At 38.3% G+C, this 19,789-nt stretch overlaps 1 protein-coding gene across 4 annotated transcripts; it reads left to right on the forward strand.

Annotated features, from left to right (window-relative positions):
* The first annotated feature begins 1,054 nt into the window (after nt 1-1,054).
* LOC137939194 (mediator of RNA polymerase II transcription subunit 12-like) lies at nt 1,055-19,695 on the forward strand. 4 transcript variants are annotated; one of them, XM_068784412.1, is made up of 13 exons: nt 1,055-1,153; nt 2,075-2,543; nt 4,324-4,383; nt 4,622-4,727; nt 5,204-5,272; nt 7,788-7,841; nt 7,980-8,087; nt 8,398-8,547; nt 8,709-9,056; nt 9,857-12,162; nt 14,283-16,895; nt 16,975-17,323; nt 18,387-19,695. In XM_068784412.1, the coding sequence occupies exons 2-13, from the start codon at nt 2,416-2,418 to the stop codon at nt 18,840-18,842; spliced, it is 6,747 nt and encodes a 2,248-aa protein (XP_068640513.1). In that variant the 5' UTR covers nt 1,055-1,153; nt 2,075-2,415; the 3' UTR covers nt 18,843-19,695. The 4 variants fall into 4 exon arrangements, with proteins under 4 accessions (XP_068640513.1, XP_068640514.1, XP_068640515.1 ...); XM_068784413.1 differs by lacking the exon at nt 1,055-1,153 and adding an exon at nt 1,898-2,074 and having other exon boundaries at nt 2,375-2,543; XM_068784414.1 differs by lacking the exons at nt 1,055-1,153; nt 18,387-19,695 and adding an exon at nt 17,779-17,928 and having other exon boundaries at nt 1,898-2,543.
* The last annotated feature ends 94 nt before the right edge of the window (nt 19,696-19,789 follow it).

Here is a 19,789-nt window from a genome sequence, read left to right on the forward strand (position 1 = left end):
TGTTTTGGGGAGGAGGGCCTTTGTAAGTTCTGTATCAAATCATCCTAAGTTCCCATCAATCTGCAATAATTCACTTTAAATTCTCAAAACTCTCCCTGATAAACAGATCATTGTCTACAAATAACAATGCGAGCCAAAGAAATTGAAATGAACAAAAAAAGAATATATTAATCTTTTACAATGTGGAACTTCCTCTTAATGAAATAAATCAATACAAAAAATGGTATTCAGCTAAGAAGAATGCTAAAATACCATTCATCTTAGCGTCATGTCTAATGTCTACAGTGCCCAAAACCCTACCTACAAAGGTGTACAGGCAGCAACTTCTTAACAACCTTCAATGCGGGAATACCTGTGCTCGAAACGAACCTTTTGTTCATAGTACATTTTCGATGACAAGTTGCAGATAGGTCAGTATACTGGTATATGGTCATGAAGAAGATATATTGACTGGTAATGTGGGAGTAAGAAAGGCTGTTTGAAACGTGTACAATTGGACAGATGGAAGAAACTGCTATAAAGAAAATCATGCCAACTTCAATACATCCCTTTAAAGACGGGGTTTGTGTGGCAAATACTTGCACCGTATTTAATTAATTGTATTGCTACCAATTGTGAGATTAACTATCAAAATAATCAAAGATTCGATCTTTCTTAATTGATAACTATCGATGATCGAATTGCCAATCAACCCTAAACCCTAAACATCACTGATTTACTCACTAATAACTGTTAAATTAAGTTCCCACTAAGTAATAATTGATTTTAACGGTATGATCCACTACTAGGACATTGATCCACCTAGCCATCTTCCCACACCTTACACCCTCTTGGGCACTTACTACCTCCTCTAATGATCCACTTAATTGCAGGCTTGAACCCTTTCAAAAAGCCCTCTAAAAATGGCATTTTGGTAGTTTCTTCTCCGATCCGTATAGTTTCCCAACACTCCTTAATCCAAAAATCTAAATGAGGGGCAGTTTGGTAAAACTTTGCTTATATATTTATAGCTGATCCCACTTTTCCCTCTGTTTTTTCGCAGCGGAAGCTTACTCGAGGGGTAATAATATCATCAGCAAAGCAAGAGTCAATGCTCAGCCTCGTTCTCTCTCTCTCTATCGGCGACGCGATTCCTTTCTCTCTCGTTCTTGAGGTATGGGTTTCTGCTCCCTCAGTGTATTAAATCTTGAATCCGTATTTAGGGTTTGTGGATTCGTCCCGAGTTTTTAAACCCTAGTTGGTGTTGATTCGTTGGGTATTAAAGCCGGCCGAAACCCTAGTTGTTCACGGTGGAAGGGGAGGGGTGAGGTTGTAAGTTGGTTTTCGTGGCATTGCTGATGCTGTAAGTGAGGGTACTTTTGGAATTGGACTTCTTCAGTGAGAATTATGGGTGTGAGGGTGTAGATTTGCTGGAGAATCGATTCTGGAGTTTTGTTTGTTTTGGCTTTGGCGGTTTTGATCAGTTCTCGTGGTTTGATTCGGTGTAGACGTGGAGTTGAGTTCGAATATTCTGTTTGTCGTATTTGAAAAGTTAATGGACTTTTTTTTTTTTTGGATTTGGGTGCCTTTTTTGGCTACTGGCCGGATCGCAGCAGTAGGATTGCGCTTATTTGATTAATTGTGATTGAAAATGGGTGGTTTTGATGAGGGAGTTAAAAAATGATCTTCAGTTGCTTTTCAAGACTACACTTTCCTTCTTTCTTGCATTTGAATCGATTTTATTCGTTTTTTACTTACTCATTTACATTGTCTGCGTGTTATTATTATTATTTTTTGTTTATTTTTATCAGGGAGACGATTCAATGTCGAAATTTTCATTTGTCGTGATATGCTTGGTACTTACTTGCCAAGGATTTTGTTTGCATTTTGGCTTCATACTTCATAGTAGTTTTAGTTGGAACTGCTAACGATTATTTTACTATTCTCTTTTAGTTTTAGATTATACTGTTTAGTAACATTTGCTAATTTATTTGAATTTTTGAGAATAAATTTGGATGCTCAAGTTAGCGAAGACTATGAATGGTTCAAGGGACGTGAACAACTTGGTTTGATCACACCAATTCTTCTATTTCAGGTCAGGCATAAGTTATAGGTCATCTTGTCCAGTTCCATTTTGTCATTGAATCCGACTCCTATGTTTGTGACTTTCTGGGGTGAAGGATCACCATCTATTGAAGTTCAGAAAACAGCATTGCTGCACTTCTGTGGTGGAACACTGAATACATATTTCTGGATATAGGTGTTTCATGTTTGTACTTTGTAACATTGAATATCAGAAAAGCCATTTTTGATTACTGTGGTGAGCCATTTCAGTATGCATGGTCATCAACAGTGTCATTCTGCAATGAAGTACAATTTGTGTTGTTTCTGTTAGTGTTGATGCTGAAGGCAGTATGCCGTTGATTGTGTGGAGAAATGCAAAGGTATTCTGCTGCCAGCTGCAGTGGTGGAGTTAGTAATAGTGCAGTTGGTGGGCCATCTGCTAGGGATACTGCTAGATCTGACTCTTCTTTCCCATCATCAAATTTCTCTTTGAACTCAAGGTACTGACTTTCTTTTCTTGTTAGAATATGCTCTATTTCTGCATTTTCCTCTTCTTTCCAATCTAAGCACTTTGATTTTCAAAATTTGGTTTTTCTTTAATCCACGTCTTCTTCCTTTTTAAATTGAAGGTTATTGGAGGATCTGTTAGTGACTCTACCTAATAAAACTATGGAATGCTTGTATTAATAAGTTCCCTATGGTACATTTTTTTCTTTTGCAACAGTAATTCGGTTTTTCATGAGTTTAGAGCTACATATTTTCAGTTTTTTGAGTTTCTTCTCAGAAAAAAAATTGCTCTATCATGCTTCTTATGCTTTGTAAACAATTTTGAGTTATGTACAAGTATCTGTCATCATGATCGAGGATGTTTCTTCTTGTGATTTGGAGATAACTTCTGTAGTCATTGGATTTCTGTAATTGATTTCTAACTTGATTTATAGTGCATTAATTATCAGTTTCAACAGCATGTTGGTGACATTGAATTGGTATGCAATCAACAATAATTTTATTATTTTTTTCTGAAAATACAGATGGTTTATTGTGAGAATAAGTTAGGTGGTATCTATTTTTTTTTATATATCTGGTGCAATTGGATGTTAATTATTCATTAGCCTTTGGAGGTTTGATTTCAAACATTTAATTGCCAAATCTTACTGGAGACAAAAACCTAGATCTATTTAGAATCAGATCATAGTTTGAGTTATTTTGGATGAACTCTTTTGACTTTAAGGAAAAACATCATGATCTTGGTCTATCCTACAGACAGCTCAAAGTGAAACTTGCAGATAGTTTTTTTTTTTTTTTTATGAACTTGCAGATAGATAGTTGGAGAGAACTTTTCGGGTTAACCTGAAAATATTTGTTACCAACTATATAAAAAGCGAAATTTTAGTTTCTTCACTTATTATTATTACTATTATTATTTTGAAAGGCATTATTATTATTGTTTTGAACTGTTTTTTTTTTTTTTGAATTGTTTGTGTATCTTGAATTGAGGAGTTATCGAAAAGAAATTCCTAGTTGTCATATGCCAAAACTCTCAGAGAAGCTTTTTCTCAGACAAGCTGGCGAGATCCTGAAAGATAATCTTTCCAAAAAACAAAAATATCTTGAAAGTTAAATTTTCATGGCTTGCCTGTTTGATGGATATGGGCCTCAGTATTTAAGGTGTTTTGTCCCTATTTCTGTAATAATGCCAACTTTTTTCCTTGGTAGTGCCTGTTTTTTTTTTTTTTTTTTTGAAGAAGATGTATTAATAAAACAAAAGAGAATTAAAAAAATTTGAGGGAGCATGTCCCATACAACCAGTGATTGTAGGTTGGCTCCCTCCCTGGCAAGCACATCAGCCGCCGAATTTGCGGATCTCAGAATGTGAGATCAAATACAAAGAACAATTGAGGTAATATCTAAAATTTCTTTAAATGTATCCCAATGCCTCCACGGAGGAGAGGATGCGTTCTCACACCAACCTATCACCACTTTGGAGTCAGAAGATACGAAGACCGGTTCCTTGGTAGTGCCTGTTATGAGTAGCAAAGTTTTGATTGTGTTGCACATGTACTTTTCATCTGACAAGTTGATATTCTGAATGAAGATAAAGTAATTTGTTGTGGAACGCTACTCCTGTAGATGTATTTCTTTTTCATTGTTTTTGTGTAGTACTTTGTGATGATTTTTTGTGAAAAATTTAGCTTCATTTGGAGTCTTTTTTTTTTTCAGTTTATCCAAGGTGTATTTTCCTTTTAGATACTAATTTCAGAATTATTTTGTGCTTTGCAGGCGTCAGTTGCAGCTGATTCCATATAAGCTCAAGTGTGATAAAGAACCTTTAAATTCTAGGTAATTTATGTTTGTGGTAGTTTCATAATTGATGGTTTTCTGGAACAAGAAATGCTGTTTGTTGTTTCTCCTGTCGTGCACATAGTACTCTTTTCTTCAAGTCTTAGTTCTGTGATGAATATAAGAACTGTTGAGCTGTTTATAGATTGCTGGTTTAATTCATGTTTATTTAAGAGGATAAAAATTTCCATTTCTGATGGTATTAGCCTTTATTTATGTTTAATTTTTGCCGCCTTAGATTGGGACCTCCTGACTTCTACCCACAAACTCCAAACTGTCTTGAGGAGACATTAACCAGGGAATATCTGCAAACTGGATACAGGGAGACAGTTGAGGGAATCGAGGTCTGCTCTCGACTTTCGCCATCATTTATATTTAGGTGCCAGTTGCTGTTTGAGTTAGTGTTTTTTTGAAGCAGAGTGTATAGAAGATCTTGTTGAATCTTCTCGGCGTTATTTGTCTTTGAAGTTAAGGCATTTTATATCTCTTGAATACTTTCTGAAGTTATATGTGGTTGGGGTCACTTCTGTCAATTGTTTAGGATGCAAGTGAATCTTATTAATTATCGAGAAAGTCAGATCTTTGAATTTTGCAAGCTTTACTTTATTTGAAATACAATTTTGACAGGAATGACTTGCCATATATTTTGAATCAATTTACTATATTTTCAAAATTAAGTTACTTCCCTCTTAATCATATTTTCCTCTCATTCTCTTCTGTATGACAGTGTTTTTTTGACATGTTGGGAATTGTTTCCTTTTATTGTGCACTTTACTTACTACTGTTTCTTTCTGATTGTTGTTTGCTTTTTGAGTCATAGGAATCTAGAGAGATTATACTGTCTCAGGCTTCATCGATTACTAAGCCAGTTAACCTAAAATGCCGAGAGGTAATTTTTTTAACATATTGAGATCATACTTTTTTTTATCATATTTTAGATGGCATATTTTATCTATGTTTATGTATACTTGTATTTATTTTTTCTTTATTGGTTAAGTATGTTCCCCCAGTCTGTATAGAAACACTATTATGAATCCTGGTTCCCCTATCACTGTGGCATCTGGATTTAAACATGTTCTTTCTTAATTAACTGAGTTGAAATTGTGTTTCACTGCAAGTTCCCATCCAATCTGCCTAATGCACATCATGGTGGTTCGTTACTTACTTTTTTAAGAACTCTCTATTTCCCATCAAATAATTCATGCATCATTATTAAGTAAGAAAAGCCGATGCATAGCACATGATATCAATCTTACCTCTCCTGCCACAATGTTGTTTTGGCTCTCGCTTGGCTTGGCCCTGAAGTCTACTCGTGAAGAAAACGGTAATTCTTGCTACAACGTTTTATTCTGCAGTTACAGAATAAGAATAAGATGTATAGGTCTCCTAACTTTCATGGACGGCTTTTTATTTCTAAAGAAAATGAAATCTAAATAAACAAATTTAGGATGCAGGCATGTTGGACTCTGCAATATCTAGAGAATAGGTGCAAAATGCTGTTGATTCCATGTTGTATGTTCCATATCTTGCCTGTGAGACGTGGATTATATGCCTAGTTTTAGGTCTTCTGCTGCTTTTCAAATATCTTGCTACTGTGCTTGTGATCTTTCCTGGTAATGGCCTCAAGGTATTTAAGGATCTTATATACTTGGCTGGTCTAAAGACATGAATGGCATCTCTTTACTTAAATAATGGGAAAGTGGAGATTGTAGGGGTTGGTTTGTCAGAAACAGAGATGATATTAAGTAGAATAAAATAGAAAAGGAAAGATGGTTAGTTTGGAAAATTTGCTAGTGGCTTTTCTTTTTTGGATTGGATCGACATGAAACCTTTTTTGTTAATCTACGTGATTGCGGATGTGTGATTGGGTTTCATCTTTAAGTTTGGGAAGAAGATGGACATCCATGTTTACTAAAGTCTAGGATGGAAACAGGTTGGCCAGGAATTTGTTCAGGGTCAGATTTTCCTTTATTAGAAGTTGGAAAAGTAAAAAATTATTAAAGCACAAGGTGCCAACTCGATGTAAGAGTGAATTTATAATATTTTATTTTATTTTATTTTTTTGTGGGGGGGAGTGTTGGGGGGTACAATGAGTTGGTCTTTCAACAGAGGCTTTGAGAATGTAAGATGAAAAGATAATAGTCAAGTGACTTCCTTGTCAAAAAAGGGAGAGATGCAAGAAGACCTGGTTACATAGTTGATCCCAGGCAGAAAGATTTTCTCATCATTGAGGCCAGGGAATCATTGATGTGCCGTGAATCAATGAGAAAGTAGATAGCTTACTGTGATGATATTCTCATCATCGGATGTAACTGAATGGTATATCTTCTACGTATGGGCCTTGATATAGGAAAACTGGACAATGATTAGGGTGTATTTTTGGCTATCTTATTTCCTTGTGTGAAGAAGATTTACCAGAGACTTGTCCTTTTCATATTTGATAAACATGTAATTGATGGTGACCTTTGTTTGAAATTCGTAGAAGCTGTGTCAACTTTTTTAAGAGGGAAATTCCTGTTGAGCTTGGTTTAATTTTCAGTGCATGTGACGAATAATCTGGTTCAGTTTTATCTTATGGTCATTACAATGGAGGTGGCCTTTTCTATTCTAGTTTTTACAATGGATTATTTTTGAAAATTTTGATGGGCCTTTTTGGTGTCAGTAGATATGGTGATGGAAGAGTGATTCTGGTTTATTTTGATGGGCCTTTTTGGTGTCAGTAGTTATGGTGATGGAAGAGTGATTCTGGTTTATTCTGTCCATTTTGGGCTTGTGGGCTTGATGAAAGCTGAGTTCTGGGCCTTCTCCTTGTTGTCATGCTTATGTTTGAAATTCACCATTCAGTTTGCTGAGGATGGAGAGCGAATCATCCTTGGTTATGAGCTGGGCAGCTGGTCATGTGCTTTCCCCTTGGTTTCCCTCTAGGTTTTTTGGTGTTATCCATAATGTTTCTTGATTGTGCTCCTGACACATAGAGTCATGTCCTGCTTGGGGCCAATCATTTGGCTGATACCGGTTGTTGGAGATTATTTTTATTCCCCTTTGATTCATATTTTCTTTCTTGATTGGATTTTACCCTTTGGTGCCTCCTTCATATTTTTTTCTTTTATTGGGACCATCCCTTATCGTTTAGAAAAAAGAATAATTTCTCCTCTGAAACTTTCTTTTCATGATGAATGCAAGGCTCTGTTAAACACTTATTATCTTGGATATTCAGTCGTCAAGCATTTTCTTTTTTATTTTTTAAAGAAAAAGCTGCTTGCTACTTAGATATTCGTGCTAATATGTAGGCAATTCATGATATTATTTGTGGTTTTGATATAATAGTTGCAGTTCATTTTCATTTTGTAAGTCAAGTGAAAACTTAAAAAGCAGTACTTTATTTTTCAACTGGTGCATTTTAGGCAATTCGGAAACGTCACAGGGCCATCAATGAATCTCGTGTTCAAAAGCGCAAGGTATTACAACTGACATTTTGCTTTCAACCATGGTGTTACTTCTTATAGTTCATGTATCAGCATATCTGTGTCCCTCCTTACTTGGGGCCAAAATGTCATTTGGTGATGGAAGCTTAAACTTTTATTTTCGTGTTTTAGGCCGGTCAAGTATATGGAGTGCCACTCTCTGGACAGCTGCTACTCAAACCCGGTATCTTCCCCGAACAAAGACCATGCAGTGAAGATTTTAGGAAGAAATGGATTGAGGTCTATCCTTGAGCTCACTTCTTTCTTCTTCATATAAAAGCTCACTTCTTTCTTCTTCATATAAAGTGTCTAGAAAGGCTCATAAAAGAAAAAAAAAAGCTAGAAAGTTTTGTCTGTTCCATTGCGTTTGAGTCCTTTTCCAGCTAATGGTGTATGTCTTCATTCTTGATTTTTATATTATTGTTTACTTATTTGTTGACTCGAAGGTGAATCTTTTTCCTGTATGTTTATTGGATGTCTTTATAGATTATCCCCAGTTACATACATTTTGATTGCCTTTAAACCTGATTTGTTTGTAAATTTTGACCAGAGTCTCTCACAGCAACATAAGCGTCTGCGCTCATTGGCAGACCATGTCCCTCATGGATATCGGAGGAAATCTCTATTTGAAGTTCTTATTAGGCATAATGTCCCATTGCTGAGAGCAACTTGGTTTATCAAAATCACTTATCTCAATCAGGTTAGTCTCTTTAAAAAATAACCGGCCATCGTTCGTGTTCTTGTTGTCATATTATTATTATGCATGTGCATAGTTATGTGTTTTTATCTACTGGGTTCATTAATATAGCTCCAACTATATTCTTTCTTCTTCTTTTCTTTAAATTTTTTTTTTTTTTGTAGGTCCGGCCTGCTTCTGCTGGTGTTTCTTCAGGGTCTCCAGATAAAACACAACTAGTCCGCACTGAGCTCTGGACAAAAGATGTTATTGAGTACCTGCAGATTCTATGGGATGAATTGTTTTCTAAAGATGTTTCTCATTCAAATCTACATGGTAGGGATCATTCACCTCAAACACTACTGGCTAGTTCAGTACAACAAAAAGGTGATTTGATGCCAACAACACCTAATGGTGAGGAGCCTGCTCTGCAGTTCAAATGGTGCTATATGGTGCACATTGTACAATGGCACCACGCTGAAGGGCTTCTTCTTTCTTCTGCTATCATTGAGTGGGTCCTTAATCAATTACAGGTTAATGATTTTCTGAGATGGCCCTTAGTTTCTTTCTTTCTTTTTGTTCTAGTCAGTATGATGCACATTAGTCGGCAATGGCAGGTGAATGCTCGGGCTCAAAAATTTTAAATATGATGTTCACATTAGAAGGCCTTTAATTGGCATGTTTGTGCATATGGAGGTTATATCTGTGGACAAGCCAATGCCAGGGACTACCATTGTTTGATAAATTATTAGTAATTTATTGTTTGTCTATCATTTTTTTGTTCTTTGAAAATGATGAGAAATGTATGTATTGGTGGGAAAAAGAATTATAACACAAAGCCCCTCTAATCTTGATGATGTACCCAACAATGGCTTTACATGATAATTGAGCTGTCTGCTGCAAGGTTGCTGTATTATTGTTTGTTTTATGGGAATTTCCAAAGATTGCATGGTGGGCCTCTACTAGTGGTAATCAGAGCTATTTAGATTCAATTTCTTGGCAGAAGAGTTGAATGGTTAACAATAGATTGTGTATAAATAGTTAAAAGCTTGTTGTTCAGATGATTGAAGTTTTAGCTGCACATATTTTGGACAATTATTCACCCATGTTGTTGCTACTCTTCTGATATGTTGGTACAAGAGACCATGGCATGCTTTCTAGCTGGCACTTGTGATGTTGCTCATGTCAGCCAAACCTGATTGTTTCCTTTTGGAACTAAAACCTCCAGTACATGGAACCTGTGTTGCATTAATGTGTATGCATCATCTGTAGTTAAGTATCTGATTTGTGAGAATTGTTTATAAGGTCTTAATTGTCCAGTGTGTGCTTTCAGGATAAGGAATCACATGAGGCTTTCCAGTTTCTTTTGCCGATTGTATTTAACATGATAGAGAGCATCTCTCTCTCACAGACCTATGTTCGGATGCTTGTTGAGGTTGCTGTTCGTTTCATACGTGATTTATCTCCATCTGGTTCAGAGCTACCAGATAATCCTTCTAGACACTACATTTTCTCTTCCTTGTGTGAGATGATCCGGTATTTGATGTTAGCTGTCCCTGATACTTTTGTTGCCTTGGACTGCTTTCCTCTCCCATCCTGTATATTTATTGATGCCCGTAGAAATGTTATAGCAAAAGATGTAAATAAGGTTCAGTATTCGTTCATAGAATCCATTAACAAGCACCAGTCGTGTTTTAATCATGTTGCATCCTCTGTTCAGAAGCGAGCTTCTAACCTTGCCATGGCTGTGAGTCCAGGCCTTCAAGGGTGTGGTGTGGCTAAAGTTGTACAGACCTTAGATAAGGCGTTGATTCAAGGAGATATTCGAGGTGCTTATAACTGTCTTTTTGAGAACTTTTGTGACGAAGGAATTGAAGAGGGTTGGATTGCAGAGGTCAGCCCATGTCTTCGATCATCTTTGAAGTGGATAGGGGCTGTCAACCATTCAGTGATATGTTCTGTTTTCCTTCTTTGTGAATGGGCTACTTGCGATTTCAGGGATTGTCGTGGTCCACTTTCTCTTGATGTGAAATTCACTGGCAGAAAGGACTTTTCTGAAGTTTATGTAGCAGTTCTGCTTTTGAAGCTGAAAATGGAAGACATGCAGACCTTACAGCATGACAAAGGCAGTGCTGTATTAAGACCCTCTGATACTGTGAAGGGTGCTTCACCAAATGATACTTTCTCTGGTGGGACATCTGCAGAGAATGTTTCATCTTTTGTTAGAAATAATCTGAAAGGTTCAGATGAAAGCATGGATTTGTCGGATGTTCTTCAAAGCCCAGGACCACTGCATGATATAGTGGTTTGTTGGCTGGATCAGCATGAAGTTTCAAAGGGTCAAGGCTTTAAGCGGCTTCAGATGCTTGTAGTGGAGCTTATTCGTTTTGGCATATTTTATCCTCAGGCCTATGTGAGGCAGCTGATAATTAGCGGTATTGTGGACAGGAATGATACTCTGGCAGATTTGGAAAGACGGAAAAGGCACCATCGGATTCTTAAACAGCTGCCTGGGTCCTATATGCATGATGCTTTGAGAGAATCAAAACGTGTTGAGGGTCCACTATTAGATGATGCAATCCGTATATATTCACATGAAAGGCAGCTTGTGCTTCATGAAATTCAAAATGGTAAATTGGATCATTTAGGGGGCAGCAATAACAGCTCCACTATGGTGAGGCAAAAGGATTTTCCCTTGTCTGGTAAACATGGCAAAGCAAAGGTCCAAGTGGCTGAGCTTAAGACAGCTATTTCGGTGCTATTGCATCTTCCAAATGCAACTTCTGTAGTGTTAGGTTCACAACTTGACATGTTTCAGGGGAATGCAATGAAGAGGCCTATTGGGTCTGTTGGTATGCAGGAAGGAACCCCTGGATGTGAAGAGTGTAAAAGAGCAAAGAGACAAAAATTGAGTGATGAGAAGAGCTCTCACTTGCAACCATTTTCTCCAAATATGTCTGATGATGAAGATACTTGGTGGGTGAGGAAGAGCCCTGCTAAAATTTTGGACTTTTCATTGAAGGTGGAACAGCCAAAGTCAAGCAAACATTCATCAAGAGGAAGACAAAAAATTGTGCGCAAGACTCAAAGTCTAGCTCAGTTAGCAGCTGCTAGGATAGAGGGTAGCCAAGGGGCTTCTACAAGCCATGTATGTGATAACAAAATAAGTTGTCCCCATCATCGATCTGGCACGGAAGGGGATGTGTCTAAGTTAATGGATGGGACCAGAATGGCCCATGATGCTGTTTCAATTGGAAAAGCCTTAAAACAGCTGCGATTGCTTGAAAAGAGATCAATTATACTCTGGTTGATAACTTCAATTAAGCAACTTGTAGACGGAGGGGAAAAATCATCTTTTAAGTTGGGACAGTGTGGTGGGCCTTTTTCTCCACCACTTGAAGAGAAAAGTAGTGAACGGTGGAAACTTGGTGAAGAGGAATTGAGTTCAATATTGTATATGTTAGATGTTTCTTCCGACTTACTGTCTGCAGTAAGGTTTCTTTTGTGGCTTCTGCCAAAGGCCCTGATAAGTCATAGTTCCACAGTCCATGGTGGGAGGAACCTTTTGTTACTGCCAAAGAGTACAGAAGGTCATCTCTGTGAAGTCGGGGAATCGTTTTTGCTGTCATCTATTCGAAGGTAATCTACTGTCCCTTTCATGATCGTACATTCCTAATGTTTTATCTTTAACTTTCTTCTCTTCAGTTGTATGTATTCCTTTCTCTACAAATCATTCTGGTTCAAGGTATCATTTCTGTTTTATGTGTAGTTTCTTTATTGCCTATCAGTTGGTTAATATATTTTCTCTGGCTACTTGTTTGTTTGAAAATCTATTTAAGAGCTAAGCAGTTAGATGAGGTAGATTTTACCCTTATCTCTCATCTAAAATGGTGTCCTCATTTGGTTGGCTCTTTCAATAGGCCAATGACGGGACTGACATAGAGCAAACTTTTTTGGATTTTCTAGATAATGAGGGTATCAAAGCCTTAACTAGTATTCATTTGACCCACTTTAGTGAATCTATGTTTTTTTATATCGTTTCTCCTTTTCTTCTATTTTTGGTTTTTTTTTTTTTTGTTTCTTGCTGCTCTTGACTGATGGAAGTTCTACCATAAACAAAACAAAGAATATTAGAGAGGGCTTACTTTATCAGCATGCTCATAGTAGACAAACTATTAACAGAAAGTGGGAGGGCCATGTAAATCAAGTAATCGGAGGTCAACCTCATTTCTAGCTAACCTATCAGCTAATAATTAGCTTAGTGGAGTATGGGGACAGCATACGATCATACATTTGGCAAATCTCTTCAAACGTGCACAGCCTCCTTGAAAGATCCCACTTGTTTTGCTGCAGTCTGCCACAACATGGGCACACCTTCAATCTCCCATGATCAGATATGAGCTTCTTGGAAATACTCCCCCCAATTAAGAAGTGCTTCAAGCTCAGCTTAATATTTGTGGTTTTATTGGTGACAATATATTTTATATTACAAAAAATATTATGATTGTTCTTCTTATTGGTTATTTGACCATAATGGTCTTTCTCAGGAAAAAATGATGGTGCTTGCATCATTGAGTGTGGATGGTTAACCTTTATAGTCCAGTTTGCCATTGTAATAAAAATTATATTAAACCCATGAGTTGCTCAGAGCATGGTTAAATTATCCACATGAAAGTTTCTTTAACCTTGTCTAATACTTCCTTATGTCTTTTCTTGATTATTGTTGAGAGTGAAAGGCTTTGTTTTTTTATGAAATGTGTGTATATTGAAAAACAGAGAAAGGAATACAAACCTAGTGAAAGGCTTTGTTAATCTGCCTTTTTAAGATCTGGAGCAATTAAGGGTACTGCATTTGTATTAATAATTTTTTATTTACTTCTGTAAATCCATTTTCTGGCATCTGAGATGAGTCTCCTTGCACAAGTGTAGACTGCTGATCAAGAGGTCATCGGTTCTTTTCCATAAAAAAAGAAATGGTTTAAACAGAAGTGTATGGTAGATGTTGAATGTGGATTGTGATACTGCCAATATGTCTATGGTTTAATTAGTCTGCCCTTTTAAGATCTGTAGCAATTAAGGATACTGTCTTTATATAAATAAATATTTATTTAATTCTTTAAATCCTTTTTCTGAAATCTTGGTCGAGTGTCCAACTAGTGTAGACTGCTGATCAATAGGTCACCCGTCAGTCCCCCTACCCCCTCCTCCCCCTTCTCCAAAAAAAAAAAAATTGACAAAATTGGGTGTATGCAGAAGTGTAGAATGTGGATAGTAATAATGCTGATGTCTATGGCTGGTTTGACTGTATTCTGAAATTGATCTTTGAGTTTGTCTTGAACTGAACAACCTGAAGCCTGCCAGGTGTCAGAATTGTGGAGAAAGATTTTACCTTCCAGTTATTGTCAGCATCACTCGTTTTCTTGTTTTTCTACTTGTATTTCTCTCTCTTTCTCTCTCTCTTTTTGAAAAGGGTGAAAGTTTTATTCTTTTAAAGTAATGCTTACAAGAATAAAATCTTAGGAGTGGGCCCCCTTATAATGACAGAATGACTGACTTGTACTGCTCTTTGAAATTCTGCAAAGCTATTATTACCATTCTTGGAGTAAAATAGAAAACACTTAATCCCAGGGTAATATTTTTCTGCTATAACTCGCCACAATGCAGTTGTTTATGTCTCGATGATCATCTGCTTGTCACTATCTGTGCTGGAACCTATATCTCAGCATATCTTATTTTTTCTAACCACCAGTCTGCTTCAGGTACGAGAATATACTTATAGCTGCTGATCTGCTTCCAGAAGCACTTTCTGCAGTGATGCGCAGAGCTGAGGCAGTTATGGCATCAAATGGACGGGCTTCTAATTCTGTAGCCTTTATTTATGCTAGATATTTATTGAAGAAATATGGTAGTGTGGCTAGTGTAATCAAATGGGAAAAGAGTTTTAAAGTTACATGTGATCAGAGACTTCTTGCTGAACTTGAGCTTGGGCGGCCCCTTGATAATGAGTTGGGATTTTTACCAATAAGCATCCCAACTGGTGTGGAAGATGTGGATGATTATTTTCGTCAAAAGATTAGTAGCAGAATATCAAGGGCTGGGCCCACTATGAAAGAAATTGTTCAGAGACACATTGAGGAAGCTGTGCACTATTTTTATGGCAAGGAGAGGAAATTTTTTGCGGCACCTTCTTCTGCAAAAGGTTCGGCAATGGACAAGTCTGATGATGGATATCAAATTGCCCAGCAAATTGTGTTGAACTTAGTTGATTGCATCAGGCAGAATGGTGGTGCTGCTCAAGAACCAGATCCCTCAGTCGTAGCTGCTGCTATCTCTGCAATTATGGGTAATGTGGGACCTGCCATTGCTAAAATGCCAGATTTCACTGGAACCTCAAACTACCCACCGAGTTTAGCATCTAGTGCAACCTCATTGAATTGTGTGAGGCGAATTATACATATCCATATAACCTGCCTGTTTTTGCTGAAAGAAGCTCTTGGGGGGCGTCTGTGTCGTATATTTGAGATAGCACTTGCTGGAGAGGCATTCTCTGGCATATCGGCTGCATTTTCCCCTGGAAAGCATCAAGCTCGGGCCCAGTTCCAGCTCTCTCCTGAAACTCATGATTCCAGTTCAGGTCTCTCGAATGAAAATTTGAACAATTCTACTAAAATTTTTCTTTCTAGGGCAACAAAAGCTGCTGCAGCAGTATCAGCACTTGTTGTTGGTGTTATTGTTCATGGTGTCATAAGCCTGGAAAGAATGGTTACTTGCTTTAAATTAAAGGAAGGCTTGGATGTTCTGCAGTTCATAAGGGGTGGCAGGTCCACGTCTAATGGGGTCTCTCGTTCTTTGGGTGCTTATAAAGTGGAGAATACGGTTGAGATTTATCTGCACTGGTTTAGGCTCCTACTTGGGAACGTGAGAATGGTTTCAGAGGGTTTAGTGGTGGAGCTCCTTGGTGAGCCCTATGCTTTGGCTCTTTGTAGGATGCAGAGAATGCTTCCGCTTAATTTAGTCCTACTGCCTGCTTATTCAATATTTGGTATGGTGATTTGGCGGCCCTACATTCTCAATAGTAATATTGCTCCTCGTGAAGACATTCAAATACATCAGTCTCTCTTATTGGCCATTAATGAAGCTATCAGACACCAACCGTTTCGAGACCTTCTCTTACGAGACACTCAAGCTTTCTATGAAATGATTGCTACAGATGTCTCTGATTCGGAGTTTGCAGCAATGTTAGAATTGCATAACCCTGACAAACACTCAAAAACAATGGCATTTGTTCCGTCAAGGGCACGATTGTTCCTAAATGCTATATTGGATTGTAGAATGCCCCAATCTGTGCTCACACAAGATGATGGGTCTTGGATTGGTGGCCATGGGGATACAAAGATTTATCCTGAAAATGAGACAAAGCTTTTGGATCAACTAGTACAAGTTCTGGATACATTGCAGCCGGCAAAATTTCATTGGCAGTGGGTTGAGCTGAGGCTCCTCTTGAATGAGCAAGTACTAATCGAAAAGATTGAGACTCATAATATTTCTTTGGTGGAAGCAATACGATCATTATCTCCTAATTCAGAAAACTTTACCCTTTCTGAGAATGAGAACAATTTCACTGAAATTGTTCTGACAAGGTTACTTGTTAGACCTGATGCAGCCCCACTTTACTCAGAAGTTGTTCATCTGCTTGGGAGGTCAATGGAGGAATCGTTGTTGTTGCATGCTAAGTGGTTCTTGGCTGGTAATGATGTTCTATTGGGAAGGAAGTCTATCAGGCAAAGACTTGTTAATGTTGCTCAGCTGAGAGGTCTTTCAACTAGAGTACAGTTTTGGAAGCCATGGGGCTGGTCAAGTTCTGTGGACCTTACTGCAAATAGAGGTGAAAAGAAGAAGTTGGAAGCCAGTTCTCTTGAAGAGGGGGAAGTTGTTGAGGAGGGAATCGACCTGAAGAAGCCTGGAAGATCCCTTCATCTGCTGGATTTTGAGGGATTCAATTCCAGTGAGCAGTTTGTTACTGAGAGGGCTCTTGCGCAATTGGTTCTTCCTTGCATAGATCGGAGCTCAAGTGACTCTCGCAGTACCTTTGCTAGTGATCTGATCAAACAAATGAACACTATTGAGCAGCAGATAAGTGGGCTTACAAGGGGTGCAACTAAGCAGGGTGGTTCAGTTTCTTCAAGTGCTGAAGGTGGCTCAAACAAAGGGACCTCAAGGAAAGGTGGTTTGCGTGGGGGAAGCCCAGGGTTGGGTAGGCGATCCACCGGAGTGGCTGATTCAGCACCACCCACTGCAGCGGCACTGCGAGCTTCCATGTGGTTGAGGCTGCAGTTCTTATTGAGATTGCTCCCTTTTATCTGTGCAGATAGGTATATTCACATTCTAATGTTGGCCAAAATGTTCTTTTCTTTCTGGTGGGATGGAATCCATCTAACTTGGGTTTTTCAGGGAACCGTCTGTTCGGAATATGAGGCACTTGCTTGCCACTGTTTTACTTCGTCTTCTTGGAAGCAGAGTGGTGTATGAGGATGCCGATTTTTCTTTCTTTCCTATACCAAGACAAAACTACCCATTCAAGAAGGAGAAGGAAACAGAGTCATCAATTGAAACATCAGGGCCTGCATCAGTCGACCTCACTGGTGACAGCCTTTTCGACAGGCTTCTATGTGTCTTGCATGGATTGCTTAGCACTTGCAAGCCAAGTTGGCTGAAGCCCTCCAGGTCTGCCTCCAGATTGAGTGTCAAGTCTCCCCGAGATTTTTCTGTATTTGATCGTGAGGCAGCAGAAAACCTACAGGTGAGATTACTCATCCTTCTGAAGAAAATCTGTCAGTCTTTGTGGCTAAATTAAGAATGGCAAAATGTAGTGATCATTTGTTTTTCTTTTGATATGAAATAAATTAAAAAGAAAGTTATGGCTACAATGTGGATACATGAAAGTTATATGATACTTGGTTGTCAATATGGGTGCTGTATCATAGAATTTGCTTGTTTCTATCTTTCTTCTGCATTTTATTTTTTTCTGTTTTAGTGACAAATGGCCTCTGTAGCCATACTTTTGTGAAAATGTAGTGCTCTTACAAGTTACTGAGTATTGCTTTAATCTGCAATTGTTGTTTTTCCTTCAATTCCAAAAATGGAGGGTGAAAAATTCTAATTGTGCTTGTCCTCAAAATGAAAAAAATAAAGAAATATTCAAATTTTCTACGATTACACTTTGGAGGATTAAGGTTGACTTAGTTTGATGTTTAGGTAGTTTGGGTCTGCTAGTTCGGTTATTCCCTGGTCGGGTCATCCACTATTTTCGTTAAAGCTCCAGGTTTTAAGCAGGAAGAGGGCAATTCATTCCCTAAAGTATGTTCCATTCTTCTGCAAAATATGCTTAAAAACTTTTGTTTGGCAACTGTAATGGTTTATGTTATAATATTCATGATGGCTGTGTTTTTTTCTTTTCTTGATTGCCGCTGGCATTGTACTCTCATATTGTGCTTTCTCTCTCCTAATGAAATCTAAATTTCATCTTATCGTAATTGAGAAAAAATGTTATCAAGTGGTGAATTGGGTAGTTAGAATGGCCTGAATGGTGAGCTTGTCCAGGTTATGCTTATGCATTCTCCTACAGCAGCTTGTATATGGACTTCTCAATTGTTGAACTTATCAGTTCTGTCCTACTCCTTTAGAACTTACAAATGTGGAGGCTGGATTTCCATAAAGCTCAACACCTGCTGGGAAGGTGTGGCTTTATTTAAATGACAACGTGATACTGACATTTTTCCAATTGGATTTATCCAGGATATCCTTTGCTGTTTATATACTGGCAAAAAGCTGCATCATGATCTTTCGTTTTTATGTTTGTACAGGCTGAGTTGGATCGAATGCAATTGCCTGCAGCTGTTCGGCAGCGACTACAGGCTGCTATGCCTTTGCTTCCTTCTCCTTTACCTTTCTCCATTCTCTGTCAACCACCTACAGTGACCATTGCAGCCCTAACTCCGCTTCAGTCTGCTGTTCTGGTAATTGGGTCCCATCAAGTTGGCTCAAGCTTGCCTCAAAGAGGCCTACCTATGCCTTCTCGGGTTCTTGCTAGTATATCTTCTGCCAAAGGCAAGCCAGTCGCTCCTCAGGACCCAGAGCTGGAGGTTGACCCATGGCTACTGCTGGAAGATGGAACAGGGTGTGTGCCCATGTCCAGTAACAGTAATATTGGGGTGAGTGGTGACCACATGAATCTCAAGGCCAACAGTTGGCTTAGAGGGGCTGTTAGAGTGAGAAGAACAGATTTGACATATATTGGGCCTGTGGATGACGACAGTTGAAATATTTTTTGACCCACATTTATTATTTTGGCCAAGGTGGTGGTTCCCTCGACAGGTATGGAATGGTTCTTGTTGTAATATTGTCAGTCAATGTTAAGATCCACTGTACTGTTGGGGGCATTTTCCAGATGGGCTAGTTTTGTTTGAAGAGAGCTGAAGTGTGTTCTCTCCTCTTAAGTTTATTTTAAACCCTTCTGGAACTGTGGCCAGTGGTGGGATCTGGCTAGTAACTAACCCCTCAGCCAGCCGCCCTTTAGCGGGTAGATGCGGTTTAGAGGCTGTTGTAAATATAGAGAATTGTTTAATTCTTATCCAGTTGAGATAGGTAAAAATGTCTCAAGAATGGTCTGAAGCACTGCTTTCCATTCTTCTTTCACAATTTCAAGGTTCTCTCTCTCAAACTTTTGATGTATTACTTGGTGGCAAGCGGAGTATGCTGGTCTGTCCGGTTTTCTGGGATTTTTCTTTGGTTTCAGGTGTAACTATAATTCTTTTTTTCTTTAAATGATGGTATGTACCATAAAAAGAGAAGCAGAAAGGGTCCAGAGAGGGACAATCATTTTGTTGAAATGCAAGCCCCGGAGCGGCGTCAGTTTACCTTCTGCTGAAACCCTTTGTCGTCCTACTGTGATTCAGGTGGTGCCCTATTCTGGTCTGCATGAAAACTTGTTGCAGGATACTCTTTTGGGATTTTTTCTTTAGCCTGTTCTAGGTTTCGATCAAGGAAAGGTTGTTGCAGCATTTTTTTCTGGAATGTAATGAGCAATAAGAATATCGACATGTCAAAATCGACAAAAAAACTCCATTTTGCGCATAAGCATCATTTTGTAGAGGAAAAAGTGATCTCGAAGACTTCCAAATTCATGGTTTTCCTACTTTGCTGCCAGGAGGAAAGATTAAGATTCTATAAAAAAGAGGATTGAAAACAAGAAACGAGAAAGAAAAGC

This window comes from Aristolochia californica, unplaced genomic scaffold (genome assembly GCF_029961685.1).
Source record: "Aristolochia californica isolate CCGP_79_NKW_82.1479 unplaced genomic scaffold, dmAriCali1.0.hap1 SCAF_8, whole genome shotgun sequence".
In the NCBI taxonomy this organism is placed as follows: Eukaryota; Viridiplantae; Streptophyta; class Magnoliopsida; order Piperales; family Aristolochiaceae; genus Aristolochia; species Aristolochia californica.

Excerpts from the sequence above, each read along its gene's own strand:
- LOC137939194 (XM_068784412.1), top strand. The coding sequence starts at position 2,416 with ATGCAAAGGTATTCTGCTGCCAGCTGCAGTGGTGGAGTTAGTAATAGT. Across the intron at positions 8,548-8,708 it reads AAATCACTTATCTCAATCAG|GTCCGGCCTGCTTCTGCTGG; the intron begins GTTAGTCTCTTT and ends TTTTTTTTGTAG. Across the intron at positions 9,057-9,856 it reads GGGTCCTTAATCAATTACAG|GATAAGGAATCACATGAGGC; the intron begins GTTAATGATTTT and ends GTGTGCTTTCAG.